Source organism: Arachis stenosperma, chromosome 2 (genome assembly GCF_014773155.1).
Source record: "Arachis stenosperma cultivar V10309 chromosome 2, arast.V10309.gnm1.PFL2, whole genome shotgun sequence".
In the NCBI taxonomy this organism is placed as follows: domain Eukaryota; kingdom Viridiplantae; phylum Streptophyta; class Magnoliopsida; order Fabales; family Fabaceae; genus Arachis; species Arachis stenosperma.
In genome coordinates, this window is record NC_080378.1 from 120823928 (window position 1) to 120847595 (window position 23668).

A 23668-nucleotide genomic window follows, 5' to 3' on the forward strand; every position below is an offset into this window, starting at 1 on the left:
TGCTTTTCTAAAAGCTTTATGAAAGATGAAAAGTGTCACATGATTACACCAACTATACTTATCAAAATAGTGTGCTATACAAAATTGTAAAAAATTATATATGAAAGTGCTTATTTAATTAAGCTATTGTCCAGAGAATCAACCCCCTGTTTTCGTTTGCATGTAAAATTGAAGTTATCTTTATCAATATGAACACAGGTACAATATTATACTAAGAGAAATTAATTAAATTTCTTTCTTATTAATATAATATATTAAAAAGTAGTTAAACACTTTAAAATTTTCATCAAAACTACGTATATTTTTTGTTCATCATCAAGTGTATTTAACCACCATAGTATTGTTGGAATTTAGAAGCTAAGTCATCTTCCTTGAAACTTGAAAGGAGTGTTTGTTGGAAAATTGTAAGTAGTGTTCATTCATATATATGCGTATATCAATGAATTATAGTTTAAATGACATAATTTCCACATATTTATTTAAGAAATTGCGAATTAGAGTTTTTATATCTTTGGGAAAAAAAAATAACATATCCAGCCATATGATGCCAAATATGAACTGAAATAACAAAAAAATCAAAATATATTCTACAAATTAAAATTAAACAAATAAAGTCACACACAAAAAAAAAAACAATTTTAAAAGGTGGACTATAATAGACAAATTGATCATTTCTCTGGAAGTTTCATTACATACATGAGATGATAAGACATTATGACTAATTCTTCAATCTTCATATACATTATTAATACGTCATTATCAATAATGTAGATACTTGTGACATTAATGACGGCTACATGTGCCTTCAACGAATCATTTCTGTATCTTGCGTCAATGTCTCACAATCATAAATATATATTGTTGACGGATTTGACATAAATCACAAAATTTTTAAATATTTTAAAAAAATATTCATTCAATTAGGTGTTTTTTTATTGTTATAAAATGTTAGTACTAAACAGTTTACACATATTTATTAAAATTTACACAGAAAATTTGTGTCCTTTGTTTTTTTTTTTTTCTAAAAAATTTGTGTGTCCTATGAAGACTACCTAGTAAAAAATAAGGTAATGAATATAAAAACTTTTAACTTTTTTTTCACTCGAACTCAAGATTAAAGAATTTTTGGGAGGAAAAAAAAAACCTATAATACTACTCCATTATATATAGGATAGGATAATGCAATCTTTATGAGAAACACAACCACAACATACATATACATTCCTCTCTATTTCCAATAAGATTTCAACCTTAATTTGTTTAGAAAGGTACATAAACTGAGTACCAAATACTTTATTAATATTAGAGCTTCAAACTTGAAAAGAAAAGAAAAGGAAACACAAATAAACAAGGAAAAAATAACATTCAATGCTTCCAATGCAACATCACTTGATGGTATCTTCATAAGGTTTTAATTAATTAATTAATTAAAACCTTTGACACATGATTGAGGATGTCTTCAATTAGAAGAGACAAGTTGTTGTAAGAAGATCCACTTTCTTCAATTGCATTATTTGCCAAATCAGCATACTCCTTAACCCTTTCTCTTCTCTTCTCTTTCTCTTCACCTTCTCCCATCACATTCTCAATAGCATCCACAACCTTTTTCCTTGTAACTTGAACACCATCACCAAATTCATCTTCATCACCAAAATGCACAGCATTTTCAACACCAATCCTCACCCCAATCTCAATAACTTGCACCACAAGCTTCTCATTGTAGAATTGATCAGCAAACATTGGAAATGTGATCAAAGGAACACCACTAGAAATCCCTTCTAATGTTGAGTTCCAACCACAATGTGTCAAAAATGCACCTATTGAACTATGTGACAAGATCAAGATTTGTGGGGCCCAACCCTTAATCAAAATCCCTCTCTCTTTGACCCTTTCTTCAAACCCATTTTCACTTAGCCATTTCTCCATCTCATCCTTCCTATATGCTCCTCTTAACACCCAAATGAAGGGCCTTTTTGTCATTTCCAATCCCAAACCAATCTCAATCAATTGCTTTGGTGAAACCCTATTAAGGCTACCTAAACAAGCATAAATCACAGACCCTTTTGGCCATGAATCAAGAAACTTCACATATTTGTTCTCAATTTCATTACTAAACTCCTTGTTTCCTCTTTGAGCCTTATCCAAATCATCCTTATTTGTCAATGAAACAGGACCAAGACACCAAACTTTAGTACAACCTATGACCCTTTGATACTCTCTCACATATTCTAATTCCAATTCTTCAAAACTATTCACTACAACCCCATAAGCTCCTTTTTCACTTTCCCTAATTTTCTCTCTTACCTTAATCAAATTTTGGTTTGTGCCAGGGTTGAACAATGTTGGAAGCTGTGATTTTCTCATCTCAATCCTATGTGGCAATCCAGGAACAACAGTAACTTGATCATCATCATCAGAAAATTGGTCACATACCTTAGAAGCATACAAATTGTGGTTGCACAAAAGATTGAAGCAATTAGTCCCATCAAATATTATTCTAGGGACATTAAACTTTGTTGCAATTTCAGCTACACATGGAATATTCTTGTCATAGATTAAGCAACTTGGAAAAGGGTCAAGACTTTTTTCAATAAGATCTTCAATTGGCATTTGCATTAGGCTCAATGCTAAGAAGAAATTCTCCTTAAGATCCATTGAAGGTAATGTGTCTAAGCTTTCACAACCTTGAGGGATTCCAGCTTCAGAATTTGGAAATTTCACAACAAGTATTTGGATTTTTGAAGTATTTTGATGAACCTCTCTATCCAAGCTAGCTTTGAATTGAAGTGCATTAAGGGGTGTGGTTATTATGGTTACCTTAACATTGCGCCTAGCCAATAATTTGGCCATGTCCACCATTGGTAAAATGTGACCTGGTGCCATTAAAGGGATGAACACAAAATGGAGGTTATTGCATAGTTGTGGTGTTGATGAAACCATTGTTGCAATTTTCTGTGACAATAGCAAAAGATTGAAGAGAGTTTATTTACTTGGTTAGATAAGTTTAATAAGCAAATTAAAGTAGCAAATTTTGTTTGAAAGAGGATGCTTAATTTTGTGCATATATTCAGTTATTAATTAAAAAAGTTATAATTTAAATTAATTTTAATACAACAACTTAAAATTATAATTTCAATCTTATCACGTGTATGGTACGGATTATTATACTTATATATCGTAAATTCTACATCTGATAATAAGTACTATTATCATCTTTTTTGAATATTTAGAGGTATTTTTGTTGTTAGTATAAATTATTGGTATTTTTAACAACAGCTAAATAATTTAAGTACAGTTTTTATAATTACTCTCTTGAAATATGTATTTTTTAAATAAAAATTTTTAAATTATATATATATAAATTAATTATTGTATTTGGAATTAGATCATCTAAAAAAAGTTGAGAAATTGACAACCTTTTGAATTTATAATTTTCTTTTTTGAAAATATTAGCTAGTGAAAAAGGAAAGAAATTTGATAATGATAAATTTTGTAATTATTAATGAAAACATACAACAAAAATGTAAGAACACATCACACAAATCAAACAATTTTCTTAACCTTTCATGCTTAAAAGGGATTAATTTCTTTGCTTCATCATAAGGGGGCTTGGATAATTAGTAAACAAATAAAAAATAAAAAAAATTGAAATGAATAAAATCACCTTAGTTATATCCTTACACTAAAGTTTCACTATAAAAGTGATTGAAATTCTTATAATTTTATTCAACAAGCTAATAATTAAGGAGGCATAGAAGAATGGACAGGAAAATTTCCAATGAAGAGAAAATCATGAAATTTTTTGTTCTGTGAGAAACTCCCAAACAATAAAGAAAAATAAACCTGAAATTTAGAACTGTCATACTTACATGGTGATCTTACTCTTACTTGAATGATGGATTATAACTCTTTGGCTCTCTCTAATCAATTTTCCCAATTGCTTTCAATCTATACTCATAGTAGTATTTGGGATATATTCATAAATTAAATTGTAACATTTTTTTTCAAATGATAAATCAAACTGTTTTATACCCACTAATATGATGTTAATTAAAATGGTCTGTTTTATAATAATTAATTGTATTGAATTCGAGTCTTATAGATTAAATTCTTTTTAAAAAAAAGGAAAAATATTAAATGAACAAATTATTTTTAAAATTAAATATAACTAAATATTTTTTTTATATATTTTCTCTTTCTTCTCCAATTGATTTTTATTATGTCAATAAATTATTAGATTAACGTAGTTAAATTTAATTATCAAATTAATTTAATCATGTAACATCATTGAAAAAGAAAACTTTAATATGAATATACAATGAATTCGTTCACCTAAAAAAATGCAATGAATTCATCATTTCTTCTTATCTTTCCTTTTATGAGAATATCTAGGAGAATTTAAGTTAAGGAAATAAAGCAGATTTTTGTTTCCTTTGAAAACAATGCTTTTAATTGCATTATTATTTAAGAGGTAAAATCGATAGAAAAATCTGACACAAAAATATTAGTTACCTTTTTTATATTTTCATTAATACATTGTTATATATTAGATTGCATTTATTTATAATTACAAAAGACTAAGATATTATAAAGAGATAAAATTATATTTGACAAATAAGATATTAATAGAAAAATTATATCTTAAAATATCAACTTATTTTATTTGTACTTTTCCTGTCATATAGAAATATTAGACAAAGACACATACTCATTTTTTTATTATCACCATCAAACTTTTATAATTATATTTTTTATTATTTTATTTTTCTTTTTAAATTTTGTGCGAAAAAAATAAAGATAAATTAAATTATTTATTATTTATTTTAGTTTATATTATATTTAATTTATCATTAAATAAAATATAAAAATATAATTTTTATATCTTTATTATTTGTGTGTTATCATTAGTATCTTATTTTGTACATAGAATCAATTTTTTTTTTTGTCCACGGTATCCCCCAACCCGATAGATCAAGGACTAATCTGTCGCGGATCTGAGTTCTATTTAAGGATTTGTCGCTGGCCAATAAATTACTGCACGCACAAGGTAAGATAAATGCTTGTTACAGTCACATGCGGTAAATAAACAAATTACGGGCTAAAATGTAGATGTTAAATCTATCTATCCAAGTAATTAATATTAATTAAAATATTTTAATTAATATTAAATAAAATAATAAAAATAATAAGAGAAGAGACTGTAAGTGAAAAGTCTCTTTCTCCCAGTCATTTAAGTCTGGGGGGTTTTTATTTTTGGTCTAAGGGTGTTAAATGCAATTTTTGTGTTTTGCTTTGTAATTCTTTCTTTTTTTTGTCATTGTCTGTGATTATTTTTGTTATATCCGTGTAACCTATTTTGGTCCTAAAAGTGCTGTGTATCTTAGTCAGAGTATTGGGCCTCAGTCCCTTTTTAAAAAATCAACATGCTAATATAAACGGGAAAAAAAAAGAAAATATAAATATCAATGAACATCTTAAATTATCTAAAAAAAAAAGTTAAATATTGAAATAACCACCCCACTAAAATTCCAAATTTATAAAATTGGATAGTAACACGAAAAACAAGATGATAAAAATATTACAAAAACTTCCTTAGTTCCTTACACAAAAATGTGTGACAATATATAATCACACTCCTTATTAGACAACAAAACATTAAGAAGTGAACTACAAATTCTTATTAAGAGTCATAAAAATTACATGGAAAAAGTAGGAACTAATAATGTTGTATTCATTGTGTTGATGATTTACCAAAGGTTAGTGTTTCCATGTCATCAAGTAGCATCTTCATGTTAAGATAAGAAGATCCTCCAACTTCCATAGATTTCTTTGCCAACTCAGCAAGCTTTCTAACACTTTCTCTTCTCTCTTCCTTCTTGGCTCCATCTCCAACCACTTTCTCTATTGCCTCCACAATTTTCTCCCTCCTAATACTAGCACCATAATTTTCTTGCTTACCCAAAGGGATAGCAATTTCATTCCCTAATTCTTCACCAATACACAATATTTGCACAATCAATTTCTCATTGAAAAATTGGTCAGCAAACATAGGCCAAGTTATCATTGGAAGACCAGCACAAATTGCTTCTAGGGTTGAGTTCCAACCACAATGTGTTAAAAACACACCAATAGCATTGTGTGATAATAGTAACACTTGTGGGGCCCAACCATGAATTATGAGTCCTCTTTCCTTTGTCCTTTCTTCAAATTCACTATCTAATAAATCATCTTCTTTCATCACCCAAATGAATGGAAAATTGCATGATTCCAATGCCAAAGCAAGTTCTTGAAATTGTGCAAGTGCTAGGTTGTTGAGTGATCCAAGACAAACATAAACAACTGATTTTGGTGGCCATGAATCAAGAAATTTAAGACAAGAATCTAGGTCAACTTTAGATTTGTTACCTCTTTGACCAACATTGTTATTGTAGGATAATGAAACAGGACCAATGCACCAAACTTTGTTACCTTTAACCTTCTTGTATTCTTTGACATAGTCTAGTTCCAATTCCTCAAAGCTATTGATCACATACCCATATGCTGATTCTTGTGAAGTTCTAATCTTTTCATCAAGATCTCTGAGATCCTTTGCTTCAGGATTCAATTCCAATGGAAGTTGTGATTTTGTTAACTCAATTCTGTGTGGCAAATTAGGCACCACAATAGGCTTTGATTCTTGGACATTCTCATACACCTTGGACTTGAACAAATTGTGCAACAATAGAAGATTCATGCAACTTGTGCCATCAAATATAAGCCTTGGGATTTGGAACTTCATAGCAACATTTTCCATCCAATAGTTGAATTTGTCAACTAGAATGCAACTTATTGGGGTTGCCTCAATCAACTCTTCTATTGGTGTTTGCAACTTGCTAAGAGCAAACATGAAGCTTCTTATTAAGGCGCGTGAAGGAACTAGCTCCAAGCTTTCACACCCTTCTGGCAATCCAAATTCGAGAACTGGAATCTCGAATTGGATAAGCCGAATTCGTAATTTTGATGCATTGACAGTGTCAATCAGTGGCTTGATACGTTTCACGTTAAGGGGCGTGGTGACGAATGTTACAAAAGCTCCATGGTTTACTAGTAGCCTTGCTATGTCAACCATGGGAATAAGGTGACCAGGACACAAATATGGTACTAAAAGAAAATGGAGTTGATGCTTCATATTGTGGGATTCTAAAGCCATTTTTGATGTGTTGAGACTTGAGAAAGAGAATGACAAAGCTATAATTTGTTACAAAGCTAGTTAGATTTACTTGCTATGTACTATGTGGTTGGTACCTTAGGAAACTTTACCTAACCCTAAGTTGGGTTATTTATTCTCCTTTATGTAATAAACTAACCTACAATAATTACAGGCCACACATTGGTCCATTTTGTCTTTTTCCAATTATCTAGTTGTATATTTAATTATTTATATACCATAGGAATCTCATCAAAAAAAAAATAATTTTGGTGTCTTAGGAATCTCACAATTTAAATCAATATCCTTTTTTTTTTAGTTTTCCCAGAAACTGGTTTTATAAATGATATTTGTAAGTGAATATAATCATATTTTATACAAGGCTTCTTGTCTGAAAGTGACTTAGCAATCCTATGCCGAATGGAAACAATAACAAAAAACAATTAAATATGAAAATTAAAAATGAAATATATAGCCAATGAAGGAAGGCAAATTCTTTGATGTCTATAAGTTTGGTGTCGAATTTGCCGAAATTACCTTTTATGGTAAGTTTTAAATATTTAAAAATGATTTATTTTTATATTTGTTAAATTAAATATTAATATTTATTTTTTTTTAGTAAATTAGGCAACTTTCTATAGACACAGTAACAAACACCATGAAAAAAATGCAACATAAATATAAACATGGTCATTATAATATTTTTAAATTTTAAAAATTATTTTATCAAATATATTTATTCTTTTGTGGGCTTCTATTATTATATGGCCATTTAAAATTAAATTTTTTTATAATTAATTTAAATTATTCGAATGATTAATTCTTTCGTTTGTTTAAGTAATTATTTGAATTTTTTTTTATGTATAAACTATAAAGCAATTTCTTAGCTAATTGCAAGATCTCAAATAGAAATACTTCCACAGATTATTTATTGTCCAACCAGATTGGGGGTTATTACGGAGAATCAAATATTTTTGTGTTTTTTTTTTAGTATTATTTTGGTTGGTTTCAATTTGGAGGCCAAGAGGCCCAAAATAAAAAGACTAACCAGAAGCGTGAGGAGGCCCATCCCATTTGTTTAAGTATCCAATATCGACTATCAAGGCCCAATTAGAAGTGACAAAAAAGCCCAATTTAAAGCCTTAATTGGAATTAAATTTGGTCAAGAACGCGTAAGAAGCATTTTATTCCAACCTAAACAACAGAAACCATATCTAATATAATTATCTATCTGTTTTATGAATCGTGATAGATAAGTTAACCTTGGTCTACACAAATAAAACCATAACACCTCATTGAGATGACAAAAAGAATAGTCTTCGTGAAAAGAATGTTGATCTTGAAAATTTGACAAAATAACAAAAAAAATTGACACCGCCATGGGAATGATGAAACGTATAATTAATAGGACGATTCCACACACAAAACGGTCAATAGCAGCCATTGGACTTACTCAAAATCATAGCATTCATGCAACAAAATTGCACCACGTACCATACATGCATAGTTGAAGATTCAAGCCTCAATTTCTATATATACACTAATGCACATTAATTGTTACCATGTACTTCACTAGCTAGCTACCATAGCAACATTATTTAGAAAGAAACAAAAATCATTCACTAATTTCACCAACAATGGCGAGTATTCGTGTTGTTACTCTCTGCCTAATTAGCTTTCAATTCCTTGTTTGTGGTACGTTTTAAAGTTTCAATCACATTTTGCATTTTTTTTTCTTCCTTCTATATGTCTCATTTCTACATGCCTATAATGTTAGATATATGTCTATGTTAATATGTCTTTTTTGTCAAATTTTGTATGAAATAAATTATATATGGTGGAAAAAAGTTTAATATTATCAACATTATTGGTCTATTTATTTAATGATATATAGTAAAAGGAAGCCATATAAACCATATACTAAAATTAAGAAATTTAATTTTAGTGCATAAAATTTTACATATTCATTCAATAACATTTATTTTCTTTATATGAAAACTTATGTAATAAATATTATAATAAATAGTTATTTTGTTGATGTAATACTAATTCTTATTAATTATATTATGTTATTATATATGTATGTTATTAATAACAAATGTATTAATATCAAGCTCTTGATTTTTGTTTTGTATGCAGTGATTGAAGGGATTCCAATTACTATCACAAACAATTGTCCATACACTGTATGGCCAGGATCCCAAGCTAACCAAGGTAGTCCACAGCTACCAAAAACTGGTTTTGAATTGTTATCCCAAAAATCCGAGTCAGTCGACGTCCCGGCCAAATGGTCTGGGAAGTTTTGGGCCAGGACACGATGCTCCAACAATAACGGAGTATTCTCCTGCGCCACTGCAGATTGTGGCAACCACGTTGAATGCAGTGGTGCTGGAGAAGCTACGCCAGCATCTTTGATGGAATTTACAGTAGATACCAATGGTGATCACGATACTTACGATGTTAGTAATGTTGATGGATTCAACATTCCTTCTTCAATTACCCCACAAGGTGGCACTGGAACTTGCAAAGTTGCAAGTTGTCCGGCCAACATCAATGCTGCTTGTCCGAACGACTTGCAATTTAAAAGTTCTGATGGAAGTGTTGTCGGTTGTAAGAGCGCTTGTGTGGCTTATGGTAAGCCGGAGTATTGTTGCTCCGGGCCTCAACATAACACATCACAAACTTGCCCTCCATCAAATTACTCCCAATTCTTCAGCAAACAATGCCCTAATGCTTATAGCTATGCTTATGATGACAATAAGGGTACTTTCACTTGTTCAAAGCCTACTGCTTATGCTATCAAATTATGTCCATAAATTTGTAATAGTACTATATAGTAATAGTATGGTTATGCCTTATTTTTTCATCACTTGGTGAAAAATAAGTGCATATATTATATAGAGATATACCATACTAGCGTGTATGGTGATGAATAAAACACAATCACACTTGTTGATTGTAATGGTGATTTGTCTCATCCAATAAAGTTTAATTCTCTTCTTTTCTTTTTCTTGTTACTTTCTTTCCTTTGACTAACACTTTCTAACTCATTCCATTTATAATAATCATTCAGTCTATTCATTCTCTCTAAACACTTTTTATTCATTTCTTTAATAAATATATGACCATTATCAATGAATTTCATATATAAAGAATTACCAATAATTGAAGTAAATACCAATAATTGATATTCAACTTTTATTTCTAAAATACCATCATAAAAAGTTAATTAAAAAATATATTTATTCTTTTTAGTTACTTTGGATAATAACTTTTTTCTATTTAAAAATTTCATATAATAAACGACTAAAAATTCTGATTAATAGACATTGACTAAATCCCTATTTTGGTCCCTGAGATTCACGCGATTACTCATTTTGGTCCCCGAAATTCAAAATTATCTATACTGGTCCTCCAGATTCAGGTTTTGACACCAATATGGTTTCTCGACTCTTTCCGGTGATGATTAGGCAAATGGAGTGCTGAGATGACACCCTTCCTGTCACGTTGGACGCTATAACGGCTAGTTAATGTGGCGAGGGTTGTATTTGTATCCAATTTAGTCCCTCTTATTAAAACTTTGTCATTATAACTCAGATAAATAATAAGATAATTAGGGTTTCATGGACTAAATTGGATACAAATACAACCCTCGCCACATTAACTAGCCGTTACAGCGTCCAACGTGACAGGAAGGATGTCATCTCAGCACTCCATTTGTCTAATCGTCACCGAAAAGAGTCGAGGGACCATATTGGTGCCAAAACTTGAATCTGGAGGACCAGTATAGGTCATTTTAAATTTCGGGGACCAAAATGAATAATCGCGTGAATATTAGGAATCAAAATGGGGACTTAGTCAATAGACATGTATATGTATTATTATTATCCACTGGTATAAATATAAATAATACAAGGAAAAGTCTAGGGGGCCAGCAGTTTTATTGAATTTTGGCCAGCATATAACCAGTAGGGGAAGGTGAGTCATTGGATGAAATCTCATACCAATCTTACACCATCAAATTATCATTGATGGCTAGTTGATGGCTAACAATCACAAAAATTGCTGGCCCCTAGCATTGCTCATAATACAATTACAGGAATTCTGAATCTTATTATTTAGGTGAATTTTATAGTGTAAAATTTGTTTAAGTTCTTTATGTGTAGAATTGACGTAGATCTCTCTTTATAAAGACATGTGTTCATCTGAAAGATATAATTTTTGTCTGATAATAATAGAGTGAGCAGATAATGATCATTTTTACAAATTTTTTAAAACTCATTATAGTAGGTTAATTATACTTTGAGATAATTACTGTATAAAATTACGTTGATGTACATATTCTTTTTTAAAAAAATATATATATATATATAAAATAATATTAACCTTTTTAAAATGAAAAGATTAAAAAATTTCAAGAACAGCACAGAGGGTAAGTAGATCTAAATTTTAAATATCCAACACACATTTTATTGGATTCATTCACATTTTAACAACACAACATCAATGAATTAAAATTGAATAACCAGAGAAAAAACGCCACAGAAAAAGTTGCCAAACATTTTGCAGAGGGTAGTCCACCATCTACTTATTTAGCATACGTGGCTTTCAACGTATGAACATAAGACATGAATTAATCAACAAGAACCGAATCAAAGGCATATTCCAGTTGAACAAACTGGATTTGGATTCTCTAAAGTTTGAATTTTACTTTAGAGAATAAAGTGTGATCTTCAACACTTGAATAGTTTCTCTTTTATATTTATTCTTGGTCCCACTTATGAAATCAATAGTGAGAGATCACACTTTACTCTCTAAAATAAAATTTAAACTTTAGAGGATCCAAATCCGAACAAACTTATATTATATATATTGGGCACGTATGAAATTGTAAAGTTGAATTTATTGGCAAGATCTACTAGCTATTTCGCTAGAACTTAATTTTTTTTCCTTAAGAAAAGAATTTGCCTATCCCCAAATTTCAAAATTCCACGTTAGCTAGGTTTATCCAAAACGAACATTTATGTTGATATTTCTATGGATCGAATTGGATCGGATGATTTATTTATGGGCATATTAATCTTATGTTTTGAATAAATATAAGTTATATCATTTATTAGTTTGCATAAAGTAACGATGATGTTAGGACGACAAAAAAATAATCAATTTAAACAGTTAAAATTTATTTTATTTAATATTTATTTATTGTTTATTGTATTAAATAAAATTAAAAGTAGTAAAATTTGACAGCTTTTAATTAACTTTTTTCATCAAATATTTTCATAAGGCGAATGTTTTTCATGATACAATTATTGGGTAAAGACCATATCTAAATCATATCATCAATGTTGATGAGGTTACTATATATATTCATTATAATTAAGGCAAGGTGATGAAAAACATCGATCTCAATAAGATAAACTTGAATTAATAAACAAAAGCTACATAAATAATTATATTTTTAATACTTTCAATCTTATACCACTAATAATTATTATGCAATTTATCAATGCATATATAGTTGAAGGTTAATCTTTAAAAAAATACAAAAATATTTGGTAATCAAATTAGATTAACTAAAAATAGTTAAAAATTTATCTTATTTAATATTTATTAATTAGTATAGCAATTAATAAATGTTAAATAAGATAAATTTTAATTTTTTTTTTGTTTTTCTAATATTACTGTAAAAAAAATTGTTTAAATTTTTTATTTAATATTTATTAATTATAACAACAATTACTTGTAACAACAATTCATAAATATTAAATAAGGTAAATTTAAATTATTTTAACTGATTTTATTTTTATGTTCTAAACATTATTATTGTATGTATATATATGCCTCAAAGCATAGCAATGCACAAATATAATCCAATTTCATTATTAACAATGTCAACTATTCGTGTTTCTCTCTCTCTATTTAGCTTTGCATTCCTCCTTTGTGGTATATTTATGTTTTCAAGTTTCAACAACATTTTCCATCCTACTTCTCTTTTAAATTAAACTTCCTTGTGTCTCCTTTATCACATGATGTTCTTTGGATCCAATATTATTTAAGAATCTTTACACATATGTCTCAAATTATATTCATATATACAAGATAAAAAGATAATAGTGTAGTTATCAAAAGTAACGTTCATATATATAATAATATCATATTATGGATACAAATATCATAATATATTATTTAATATTTTAATTTCTTTGTGTTTCTCTTTGCATGTAGTGGGTCAAGGAGCACAAATTACATTCACAAACAATTGTCCATACACTGTATGGCCAGGAACACAAGCTGGTGCAACTAGTCCTCAACTATCATCAACTGGTTTCGAATTACCATTCGGAGCATCTAACACGCTGGATCTTCCGGCCGGATGGTCCGGAAAGTTTTGGGCTAGAACAGAATGTTTCAATAATAACGGAGTATTCTCCTGCACCACCGCAGACTGTGGTAACCACGTTGAATGCGGTGGTGCTGGAGAAGCCACACCAGCATCTTTAATAGAAATTACTACAGGAAATAATAATGGTGCACAGGATTTTTACGATGTTAGTAATGTGGATGGATTTAATGTTCCCTCTTCAATGAGTCCACAAGGTGGCTCCGGTGCTTGTGGCACCGCGAGTTGTCCTGCTAACATTAATGCTATTTGTCCGGCTGAATTGCAATTTAAAGGATCTGATGGAAGTGTTGTCGGTTGTAAGAGTGCTTGTGTGACTTTTAATACACCTGAATATTGTTGCAATGGTGATCATAACACACCACAAACTTGCCCTCCAACAAACTACTCTCAATTCTTCAGCCAACAGTGCCCTAATGCTTATAGCTATGCTTATGATGATAAGAGGGGAACTTTTACTTGCTCAGGAAACCCTAGTTATGTTCTCAAGTTCTGTCCTTGATTTTATGTACATTAGTTTGGGAGGAACGTAACATGGATATATAATTGTGTTGTGACTAATTAAGTTTTTTACTTTTGTTAGAAATAAGAGAAAAGAAAATAGAAAGAAAGAAAAGAAAAAAAATAAAAAATATATAAAGAGAAATCTATGTTTTTTTTTCGTATAAAATATAATAAATAGAAATTTAACATTTCTTTAATTATATCATAAAGTGTACTATTTTTTCTTTAATAAAAGATGTTAGTTTAAGGATGAATTTGAATTATGTCAGAATTAGAATCAATTCAGTTCATGATAAAGAAACAATAGGATAAATAAGATCAGAATTAAAATTAATAAAAAATAAATAAATTATAATTGAAATAGAAACAAAAGATAGATTGAAATTGAGTATAAAGAGAATCACTTTATTTTTGATCCAATTTCTTGATGCAACAAGAGAGGGACTCATCAACCTAACTTGTCAATGCCATAGTTTGGGAATTGAATCGAATGGACTCCTCAACCTTCTATTTAATCCTCCGATGCAACAAAAAAAGGACTCCTCAACCTCAATTGTCGACACCATGGTTTTATCACGAAACCAAAAAGGAGTTTTGAAACTTTTAAATCATTCTATGCTACGACTATAATAGCTAAAGAGATATTTATAACCTCTTATTAGGTTAAAACAAAGAAAACCCTAAAATCCATACAGATAAGGCCCAATTTAGTAATTAAATAAATAAAATTAAAATATATTAAATTAAAACATCATAAAAATATAAACTAATATCTTTTAAATAACACTTTAACTTTTCATATCACGAACATTTGAATTCTTAACTCTAATTTGACTCTAATTTGGCAACAAAATTATTAAGACTTTTATTTTTTATTTTTGGGCATTCTATCATGTGCGGATTAAATATTGGAGTTATTAGGCACATATGGGTGGAAATTTTGAAATTGATGAGTTTATTGAAAATATTTGTTATTTGTGTGAAATTTCGCGGTGGATTTTTCACCTCAGGTTTAGTAGCTAGATAGCCTAGAATAAAACATTTACGTGTAACAACGGCAAGTTGAAGAAAAATAATCCATTTATTAAGTTATTATTATGCACCATTTTATACGTAGAAAGACTTGGTCAACGCATCATAATATATAAATACAGAAGGTGGTTGCTATATAGTGAAATAAGTAATAACTATTTTATCTCGAAATTAACATGATAAGCTTTTTATAAGATAAAAATAAAGAAGTAATAAATCAACGAATGAATGTAGATGAAGCAATTTAGATATTTAGAAGATTAACATATCCAATTTCATAATGTTCTTTAATTTGTCTGATTCAGAAAATTATGTTAGAAAACAAGAAAAATCTGCACCGTATATCACGGCATAAGGACATTTCTACATATATATAGCAGCCCCATATGGACCAATTCATTAGAGCCACGGTGTATTAATTACAATCCAATGAAATTGCACCACGTAACCATGAATATAGTTGAAGAATCAAACCTCAAAGCTTATAAATAGTAATAAGCATTGTATGGCACATTCATAATATTTTCTTGATCACTAAGCTAACAACAATAATGGCGATTACTCGTGTTGTTCTCTCCCTAAGCTTTGCATTCTTCCTTTGTGGTATATTTTCATCAAATTCTAACCACCTTAATAACTTCCATATGTTATATATCTCCTTTTATTTAATTTATTTTTTCTATTTTTTCTTACCGTCATACTAGGAAAACAAAAAGCAATAAGTTCAAACAATTCATATTTACTTTATTTAGTATTTATTTATTACATGATACTTTAAATAAAATTAAAAATAATAAATTTTGGCAGTTTTTTTACCAAACATTTCCATTTTTCTTATAATTTCTCTAGTTAGTGTCTTATAAGTTATCCCACCTTCATTTTTATATATAGAATAGTATTTTTATATCCATGATGTTAATGATGGATAGTAGTATATATATGTATATTGTCGCAGACTAGTTAAATAATTTATTTATTTATTTATTTTAACTTGACAGTAGATTACTTATTGAATCTTAGTATGACATACAAAATTTATTATATATTTAAGTTCATCTGACTTTTTCAGAAAAATAATTCATTGGACAGTCACTTAATTTCATCTAATAATAATTTCGAATATATATCTTTATGAATATATATATAACATTATTTCTCATTAATAAGCATGCATATTTAATTTAAAAGTTATGCTACGTGTATATCAAAATCAGTCACTAAAGTCAACCATCAGTATAAAATATATGCTAGAATACAAATACACATTGAAAATAAATTAAACCACATATGTATTTATACACAAATATATATTGGTGGCTGATTTTAGTAGTTGATTTTAGTGCACAAATAATATTTTTGTTAAATTAAAAAGGTATTATTATTATTATTATTAATATTATTATTATTGACATTAAATCTCCTATAATATTATTTATATGAATATTAACATGACATAATTTCTTTTTTCAGTTGCTCATGGAGCTCAAATAACTCTTACAAACAAGTGTTCATACACAGTGTGGCCAGGATCACAAGCCAACGCCAATAGTGCTCAACTATCAACAACTGGTTTTGAATTGGCAAGTGGCCAATCCAACACAGTTGATGTCCCAGCACCATGGTCCGGAAAATTTTGGGCTAGAACAGGATGTTCCAACAATAACGGAGTATTCTCTTGTGCTACTGCCGACTGTGGCAACCACCTTGAATGCAGTGGGGCCGGCGAAGCCACACCAGCATCTCTAATGGAATTCACCATTGCATCCAATGGTGGACAAGACTTCTATGATGTTAGCAACGTTGACGGATTCAACGTTCCCTCTTCAATTACCCCACAGGGTGGATCTGGTACCTGCAACGTCGCGAGTTGTCCAGCTAACATCAATGCTGCTTGTCCGGCCGCATTGCAATTTAAAGGATCTGATGGAAGCGTTATTGGTTGCAAGAGTGCTTGCGTGCAATTTGGCACCCCTGAGTATTGTTGCACCGGCGATCACAACAAACCGGAGACTTGTCCGGCGACAAACTACTCCGAATTCTTTAGCAACCAGTGCCCTAATGCTTATAGCTATGCTTATGATGACAAAAGAGGAACTTTCACTTGTTCAGGAAGCCCTAATTATGTTATCACCTTCTGTCCATGAACTTAAATTAATGCATACATTATATATACATGGCATTAATATTAATTAATCAATAATTTTGCTATGAAAAAATAAGTGCATATATCAATGCATAAATAGATTCATAGCACAAGCACCATTTGGGAATAAATGTAATGATGATGTACATGCTATATGGCATTTTGTTATATTGTTTGTCATCAAATGTAATAAAAGATATATAATTTTTCTTCAGCAAAGTTTCCCATATAGCACATAATTTTGTTCTTTTTATTAATACTCACATAACCACCTATTGCAAATTTACTTATCTCGTCCATATACTACTTTTATTTTTTTTTTTAATTAATAATTACCGGCAAATCCAAGATTGAGGGGGTTTATACTTTATAGTTTAATTAGCAGTGTCTCAATTCATAGTTGATTCCAAAAATAAACGACAAGTCGTTCGTGCAGAGTAACCTATATCAATTATTTTAAATTACTTGGACTATAACATGCATGGTTTAGATATTTGTTCGGGTTTTATTTATTTACAATTGAATTTCTAAAATTTTAATAATATCATGATAGATGTATACTAAACCAGTCATTAGTCACCAAAAAAAATCGGTCATTAAAATAAAATACATATTAAAATATTTATAAATATATTTATATACAAATATATAATAATTAATTTTTAATGATATTTTTATTTTTTAATAATCTAATACGTTGTATATTTTGTGTTCTTATTATTAGTAATATGCGAATTCTTCCAATTTTTTGGTTTCTCAAAATAAGACCATTTCAATAAAGACATTAAAAATATTTTTTTTAAAGACGTTTATATGTGTCATGATATTATTAAACATTTTTATTAAATCAGTTAATAATTTATTTTTTAATAAATCAGAACAAAATCAGTTTATTATAGTAACAATAATAAACTCAATTATTCGCATTATAATTATTAGATTCGATTTAATTCGATTGATTTATGCAATCTAAATCGAATTATGTTTAAATTTTTTGATAAAAAAAAAACAAAAAAATCATAATCCAGCAAATTATATTAGTCGGTTCGACCAGATATAATAATAATTGAGTTTATTATTATTAGTATAAAAAATTGATTTTATTTTAATTTGTTAAAAAATTCAAAAATAACAAATTTATTAATACGTCTAATAATAATACGATACATAAATATATTTATAAAAAGACGTTTTAGATGTGTCTTTACATGAGCATCCTCCTTCTCAAAAATATAATACGCGGAAACTCCTATCTTCACTAGTCTTTATCTCCTTTTGTTGTTGTTTTTTTTTTTTAATAGTTCTTGATCTACTCTTGTGAACGTAGTCACGTTTTCTCCAGATTTTTTAACTAGATTTACGGAAAAAAGTGGTAACGTGTATGTGAAATCTCTTTTAATTTGCTCTTATTTTTCTGAAAATATTTAATAACAAAAAAATTAGTAAAAACTAATCACAACTTAATTATCTTATTTAATATTTATTAATTATTTAATAAATAATAAATAAAATAAATTCTAACTATTTAATATTCATTACTTTGTTTTTATCTAGTCATTCTTTAATTTAAAGATTAAAAGTTACAACGAACAAATCGGACTTTTAGTTTTATTTATGAGTTCATTGAAAGAAAAAAAAAAACTCACTTATACATGTGAAACCAAAACTATTATTGGAGAAAAACCTAACAACAGAAACTTGAGATGAGAGATAGAAAAAAAAAAGATTTACAACACGTCATAAAAGATTAACACGAAGATTTCTTCTTCCAGAAAACCATGTTGAAAATAAGAAAATATGGCATTATATTAATTAATTTCTATACATATATATATATATATATATTTGCGGTCAGCAGCAGCCATGGACTAACTCATAGTCATCAATATGGCATTATATTAATTAATTTCTCAAAATTGAAAATTCAACCTTCAATTACTATAAATAGCAAGGCATGTTAATTGTTATTAGCACATACTTCACACACCATAGCAACATAACAAGAAGAAATCAATCACCAATTTCACCAACAATGGCGATCATCACCCGTGTTATTGCTCTCTTCCTTGGTTTTGCATTCCTTGCTTGTGGTATGTTTAATTTTCATGTATTTTTTTCATCACATTTTCTTTTGGACTACTAGTGACTCTTAATTATCACATGATCAAGCATTAATAAGATTATCAGAAATATTTGAAAAATAATAAAAATTAGCTTAAATCAACTTAAAATTGTCTTATTTTATATTTGTATAAATACATAGTATTAGATGTAATAAATATATAACTTTAGATATTATATACATAAAATTATAGATATTAAATTAAATAAGATAATTTTATATTATTGTCTTCCTAATATTACTGTAAGATTATAGATATGTACATGATTAAATAATGTGAATTAACCATGACTCTTAATTTTATTATTATTATTTTTTTTTGAAGTGGCACAAGGAGCTAGGGTTACCTTCAAGAACAAATGTCAATATACTGTATGGCCAGGAACCCTAACTGGTTCTCAAAAGACGCAATTGTCACAAACTGGTTTTACATTGGCACCAGGAGCAACCAATTCCTTGAACCTTCCATCTCCATGGTCTGGTAGGTTTTGGGGTAGAACTGGTTGCTCCAACAACGGCGGAAGGTTCACCTGCGCCACTGGCGACTGTGGCACTGGCCAAGTCGCGTGCAATGGCAATGGTGGAGCCACACCGGCAACCCTAGTAGAAATTACTGTGGCAGCTAATGGTGGACAAGACTTTTACGATGTTAGTAATGTGGACGGATTTAACCTACCTCTTTCGGTTAGCACCCAAGGCGGTAGAGGCACTTGCAAGACCTCGAGTTGCCCGGCCAATATTAACCGGGCTTGCCCGAGTGAATTGCAAGTGAAAGGCTCGAATGGAAACGTTGTCGGTTGCAAGAGTGCTTGTGTAGCTTTTGGCAAACCTGAGTATTGTTGCACTGGTAGTCACAACACTGAAAAAACTTGCCCTCCAACAAACTACTCTAAATTCTTCAAGCAACAGTGTCCTGATGCTTATAGCTATGCTTATGATGATCTTAGGAGCACTTTCACTTGCTCTGGAAGCCCTAGTTATGCCATTACATTCTGTCCTTAAATATTATAGCTTTGAGTAGCTAGAAAGGGATAGATCTTAATAACTAATTGTTGTGCCTTAGTTATACTTGACAAAAAATAAGTGCACACAATTATTATACAGGATAAAAAAATACTACTACTAATAATAATCACGTCCCTTTGTGATTATTGCATTGTATTAATAATATATATAGGGATTTTCAATAATAATAAAATCTTATTATAGTGTTATACCTTGTTTGGTTTATGTGATGATACTAACTACTTAAGTATTAGCTCTTTCAATATTGTACGACACAAATGAACATGTCCACGCTAAGCATGAGGTGTAACGTATTTATTTATGTTGTCTTTATTGGGATTTTTCGATGCTAGTCAGTAGTAATTCATTATCAAAGTTATATAGTTGATTCCAAAATCGATATGATATATAGTTAATGCAATATATATAAAATACAAATCATTTTTCTTTTTCAATCATAATGATGACATGATATACGTTTATTTTAGACTTCGGGTGCTTCTTCTTTATGGTCCTTAATTATTATTCTCTCATAAATATAATGACTGATATATATACCTCACCAAAAAAGTATATATATAACTGGAATCACCAACGGTAGGTACAAAAAACGTAAAAAGTAAATATTTTAGTGTATGAAAATAAATTCTCATGAATTATACCACAACAATACAATAAAGTCTTATCTCATTAAATAAGATTGACTACATATAAATCAAATAATATTATTATATTTTATTAGGATCATCAAAATAAATCAAATTTGTCAAACCAATTTATTTATCCATTAAAACGGACGGACTTTTATCTCTAAAATTATATTTATTTAAATTTTGGATTAAACGACTGAACCCAATTAACTTGAACAATGACGAATTAAATGGACGATTTGTTTTTTTTTTTCAAAAAAATATGGCCGGACAATATTTTTCATGATCCAATTGAAAACCTAATCCATCAATAAAAAGGCAATTTGTTTAAAATTTTTATTTAAAAATAATATTTTTTTGTTAAAATATTTTTTTAAAATAAAATAAAAGAGTAAATAGGTCGATCCGTTTAATTCATTGAGTTAAAAAATTATAAACAGTAAACAAAATAAATTTAAACGGGCCAAGTTGTTTAACCCGCGAACTTGGGTGGGTCATACCTAAATAAGTTGAAAGACTAATTCATTTGACAACTTTATATTTTATTATGTATTATATCTATAGTAAAATTATAATACATATATTTTTTTTACTACCCCGTATATGGTATTTTTAGGTTATCATATAATTGATTATATATATGTCTAACATAAATATTCATATATAGTTAATTTTAAAACAAAAAGTTCTAGTAATTAGATGTATAATTTTTTATGTGCCTTCTCTTAGTATTAATTTAAATTGTTTAGAGAAGTGATATCATGATATAATATTAGAGTTTTTATGACCTAACAATCTAGAGTTTTATCATTGATGACTTTAAAAAAAAATTAACATAAGATAAATAAAAAAACTTATACAAAAAATTATACAAATTAAATCGAAGAAAAAGTTCTTGTATAAAGAAACGTGTTAAAAATATAATTATTTTTTTTTTTGTATCAGTTTAAATTTTTAGGAGATATAATATTAAATGAGATGCTATATAATAAAGAATAATGATGCATTTTTAATTTTAGATATTTTAAAGAATTACTAATAATGGAACCACAAAATGTAACCCATGGTATGTAGTTTAGCCTTGATTGAACAACCAAAGAACAAATTCCTTTTATTATTAAAAGGACGTGATTTTATTTTATTATGAAAATTGAAAAACGCCAGATGTAATTACTTGACACATATGGCAAGTTTTATCCTTTGATCTTGTCACTCGTTTGTGCTTATTATTACGACTTTTTCTCCTCACATAATGTTCTTATGTGTAGTGCGTTTAACTTTCTTTGTTGTTTGAATTTAATTTAATTAAATAAAAGAAAATAAGAAATCTCTATTGTGCTGAATTAATGGTCAGAAAAGTATTACCTAATAATGAAGGTAATTTGCGAATTGCGATGGTTAATTAAAATATGGTTAAGTTAGCTTCAACTTTAATTTATTGCCATTTAATTATTAATGTGAGACTTTTCAAGGTAATATATTATATATCATGATGGAGTTAGCTACTAATTATATTCATCCATAGTCTTTGTTAATAAACGAAATATTTGGTAACAAAAAAAAGTCAAAAATAGTTATAATTCGTCTTATTTAACATTCATTAATTGTTGCGACAATTAATAAATGTTAAATAAGGTAAGTTCTATTTTTTTTTATCTTCCTAACATTATTGTTTAATAAATTAGATTTTTTTTCATTTATTATGATAATTAATATAATACTAATATATAGACAACAAGAATTGACATAAATGAAAAAATTAGAAAAAGTATCTCTCATCACAAGAATATATGATTCCGAATCTTTTTATTCTTATCAGAACTAAAATAATCCATTTAGTAGATTTGGCACATTCTATATATAGATGTGAAATTCACCTGAGTTTTTTTTTTCTTTCAATGAAAAGTTATTATACAAAAGATTGGACTGAATCTAAGCTTCCACATATATTTCATCATTTTTGGTTTAAAAATTAAAATTTACACCAAATGATGAAAGAGAGAGTAATGAAGATCATCATTATCATTTTATTATTAGTACTTATATTAATTTGTGGAGATCATTTTTATTTTTGTTATTTAATTGAGTTTGGCATGCATGCATATATATGTAGATGGTAATTCAATGTACTATAACTAGCGCAATTCTCGCCATAAATTGAAGTGTCCTTGAAGTGACACATTCTTATTGATTTCATCATCATATGTTGAAAAATTATCAAACTTCTAAAATGACACGTCTTCTGATCTTTTTTCTTTTGTTTTTTTTTCCCCGAAAAGTTAAACCCATCTTCCTATATTTTTATTTTAAAATAAAATAATTTCTCTTCTCAAATTTTGTTCAAGGGAGATATACTATTTTCAGAGAAATATACGATTAAGGGAATTAATATTTATGTACTTTTATTTTTTATAGTATTCCCTAATCTTGTCGATAACTAAAAGATTATTCTATAATTTGAGCTTTATTTAAGAATTTGTTGGTTGACGAGTTACCGCATTCATAAAGCGAAATGCGAACACAGACATTTGGTTAAATAGTGAATTAGTCACTCAACCAATTTAAATTAATTAAAAAATTAATATTTAATTAGAAAAAAGGAGATTTTTTTTATTCGAAACAT

The 23668-nt window shown here is 28.5% G+C and overlaps 6 protein-coding genes across 6 annotated transcripts; 4 read left to right on the forward strand and 2 right to left on the reverse strand.

The window, feature by feature from the left end:
- Positions 1 to 1419: 1419 nt before the first annotated feature.
- On the reverse strand, positions 1420 to 2967 carry LOC130963644 (UDP-glycosyltransferase 73C3-like; the record flags this gene model as incomplete). Its single annotated transcript, XM_057889749.1, has 1 exon — positions 1420 to 2967. A coding segment is annotated over one exon (1548 nt), but the record flags the coding sequence as incomplete, so codon positions are not given.
- Positions 2968 to 5731: 2764 nt separating this feature from the next.
- Positions 5732 to 7189, reverse strand: LOC130963645 (UDP-glycosyltransferase 73C3-like). The gene has a single exon (XM_057889750.1). It carries the CDS (start codon positions 7187 to 7189, stop codon positions 5732 to 5734), a length of 1458 nt encoding a protein of 485 aa, XP_057745733.1.
- Positions 7190 to 8680: 1491 nt separating this feature from the next.
- On the forward strand, positions 8681 to 10186 carry LOC130960258 (thaumatin-like protein 1b). Its single transcript, XM_057885627.1, has 2 exons — positions 8681 to 8881; positions 9326 to 10186. Exons 1-2 carry the CDS (start codon positions 8824 to 8826, stop codon positions 10000 to 10002), a joined length of 735 nt encoding a protein of 244 aa, XP_057741610.1. The 5' UTR covers positions 8681 to 8823; the 3' UTR covers positions 10003 to 10186.
- A 2885-nt stretch (positions 10187 to 13071) lies between these two features.
- On the forward strand, positions 13072 to 14108 carry LOC130962211 (thaumatin-like protein 1b). The gene is made up of 2 exons (XM_057888352.1): positions 13072 to 13132; positions 13415 to 14108. The coding sequence occupies exons 1-2, from the start codon at positions 13078 to 13080 to the stop codon at positions 14089 to 14091; spliced, it is 732 nt and encodes a 243-aa protein (XP_057744335.1). The 5' UTR covers positions 13072 to 13077; the 3' UTR covers positions 14092 to 14108.
- Positions 14109 to 15659: 1551 nt separating this feature from the next.
- On the forward strand, positions 15660 to 17487 carry LOC130961859 (thaumatin-like protein 1b). Its single transcript, XM_057887895.1, has 2 exons — positions 15660 to 15728; positions 16596 to 17487. Exons 1-2 carry the CDS (start codon positions 15677 to 15679, stop codon positions 17267 to 17269), a joined length of 726 nt encoding a protein of 241 aa, XP_057743878.1. The 5' UTR covers positions 15660 to 15676; the 3' UTR covers positions 17270 to 17487.
- A 1769-nt stretch (positions 17488 to 19256) lies between these two features.
- On the forward strand, positions 19257 to 20585 carry LOC130961731 (thaumatin-like protein 1b). Its single transcript, XM_057887724.1, has 2 exons — positions 19257 to 19358; positions 19716 to 20585. The coding sequence occupies exons 1-2, from the start codon at positions 19301 to 19303 to the stop codon at positions 20390 to 20392; spliced, it is 735 nt and encodes a 244-aa protein (XP_057743707.1). The 5' UTR covers positions 19257 to 19300; the 3' UTR covers positions 20393 to 20585.
- Positions 20586 to 23668: the final 3083 nt, after the last annotated feature.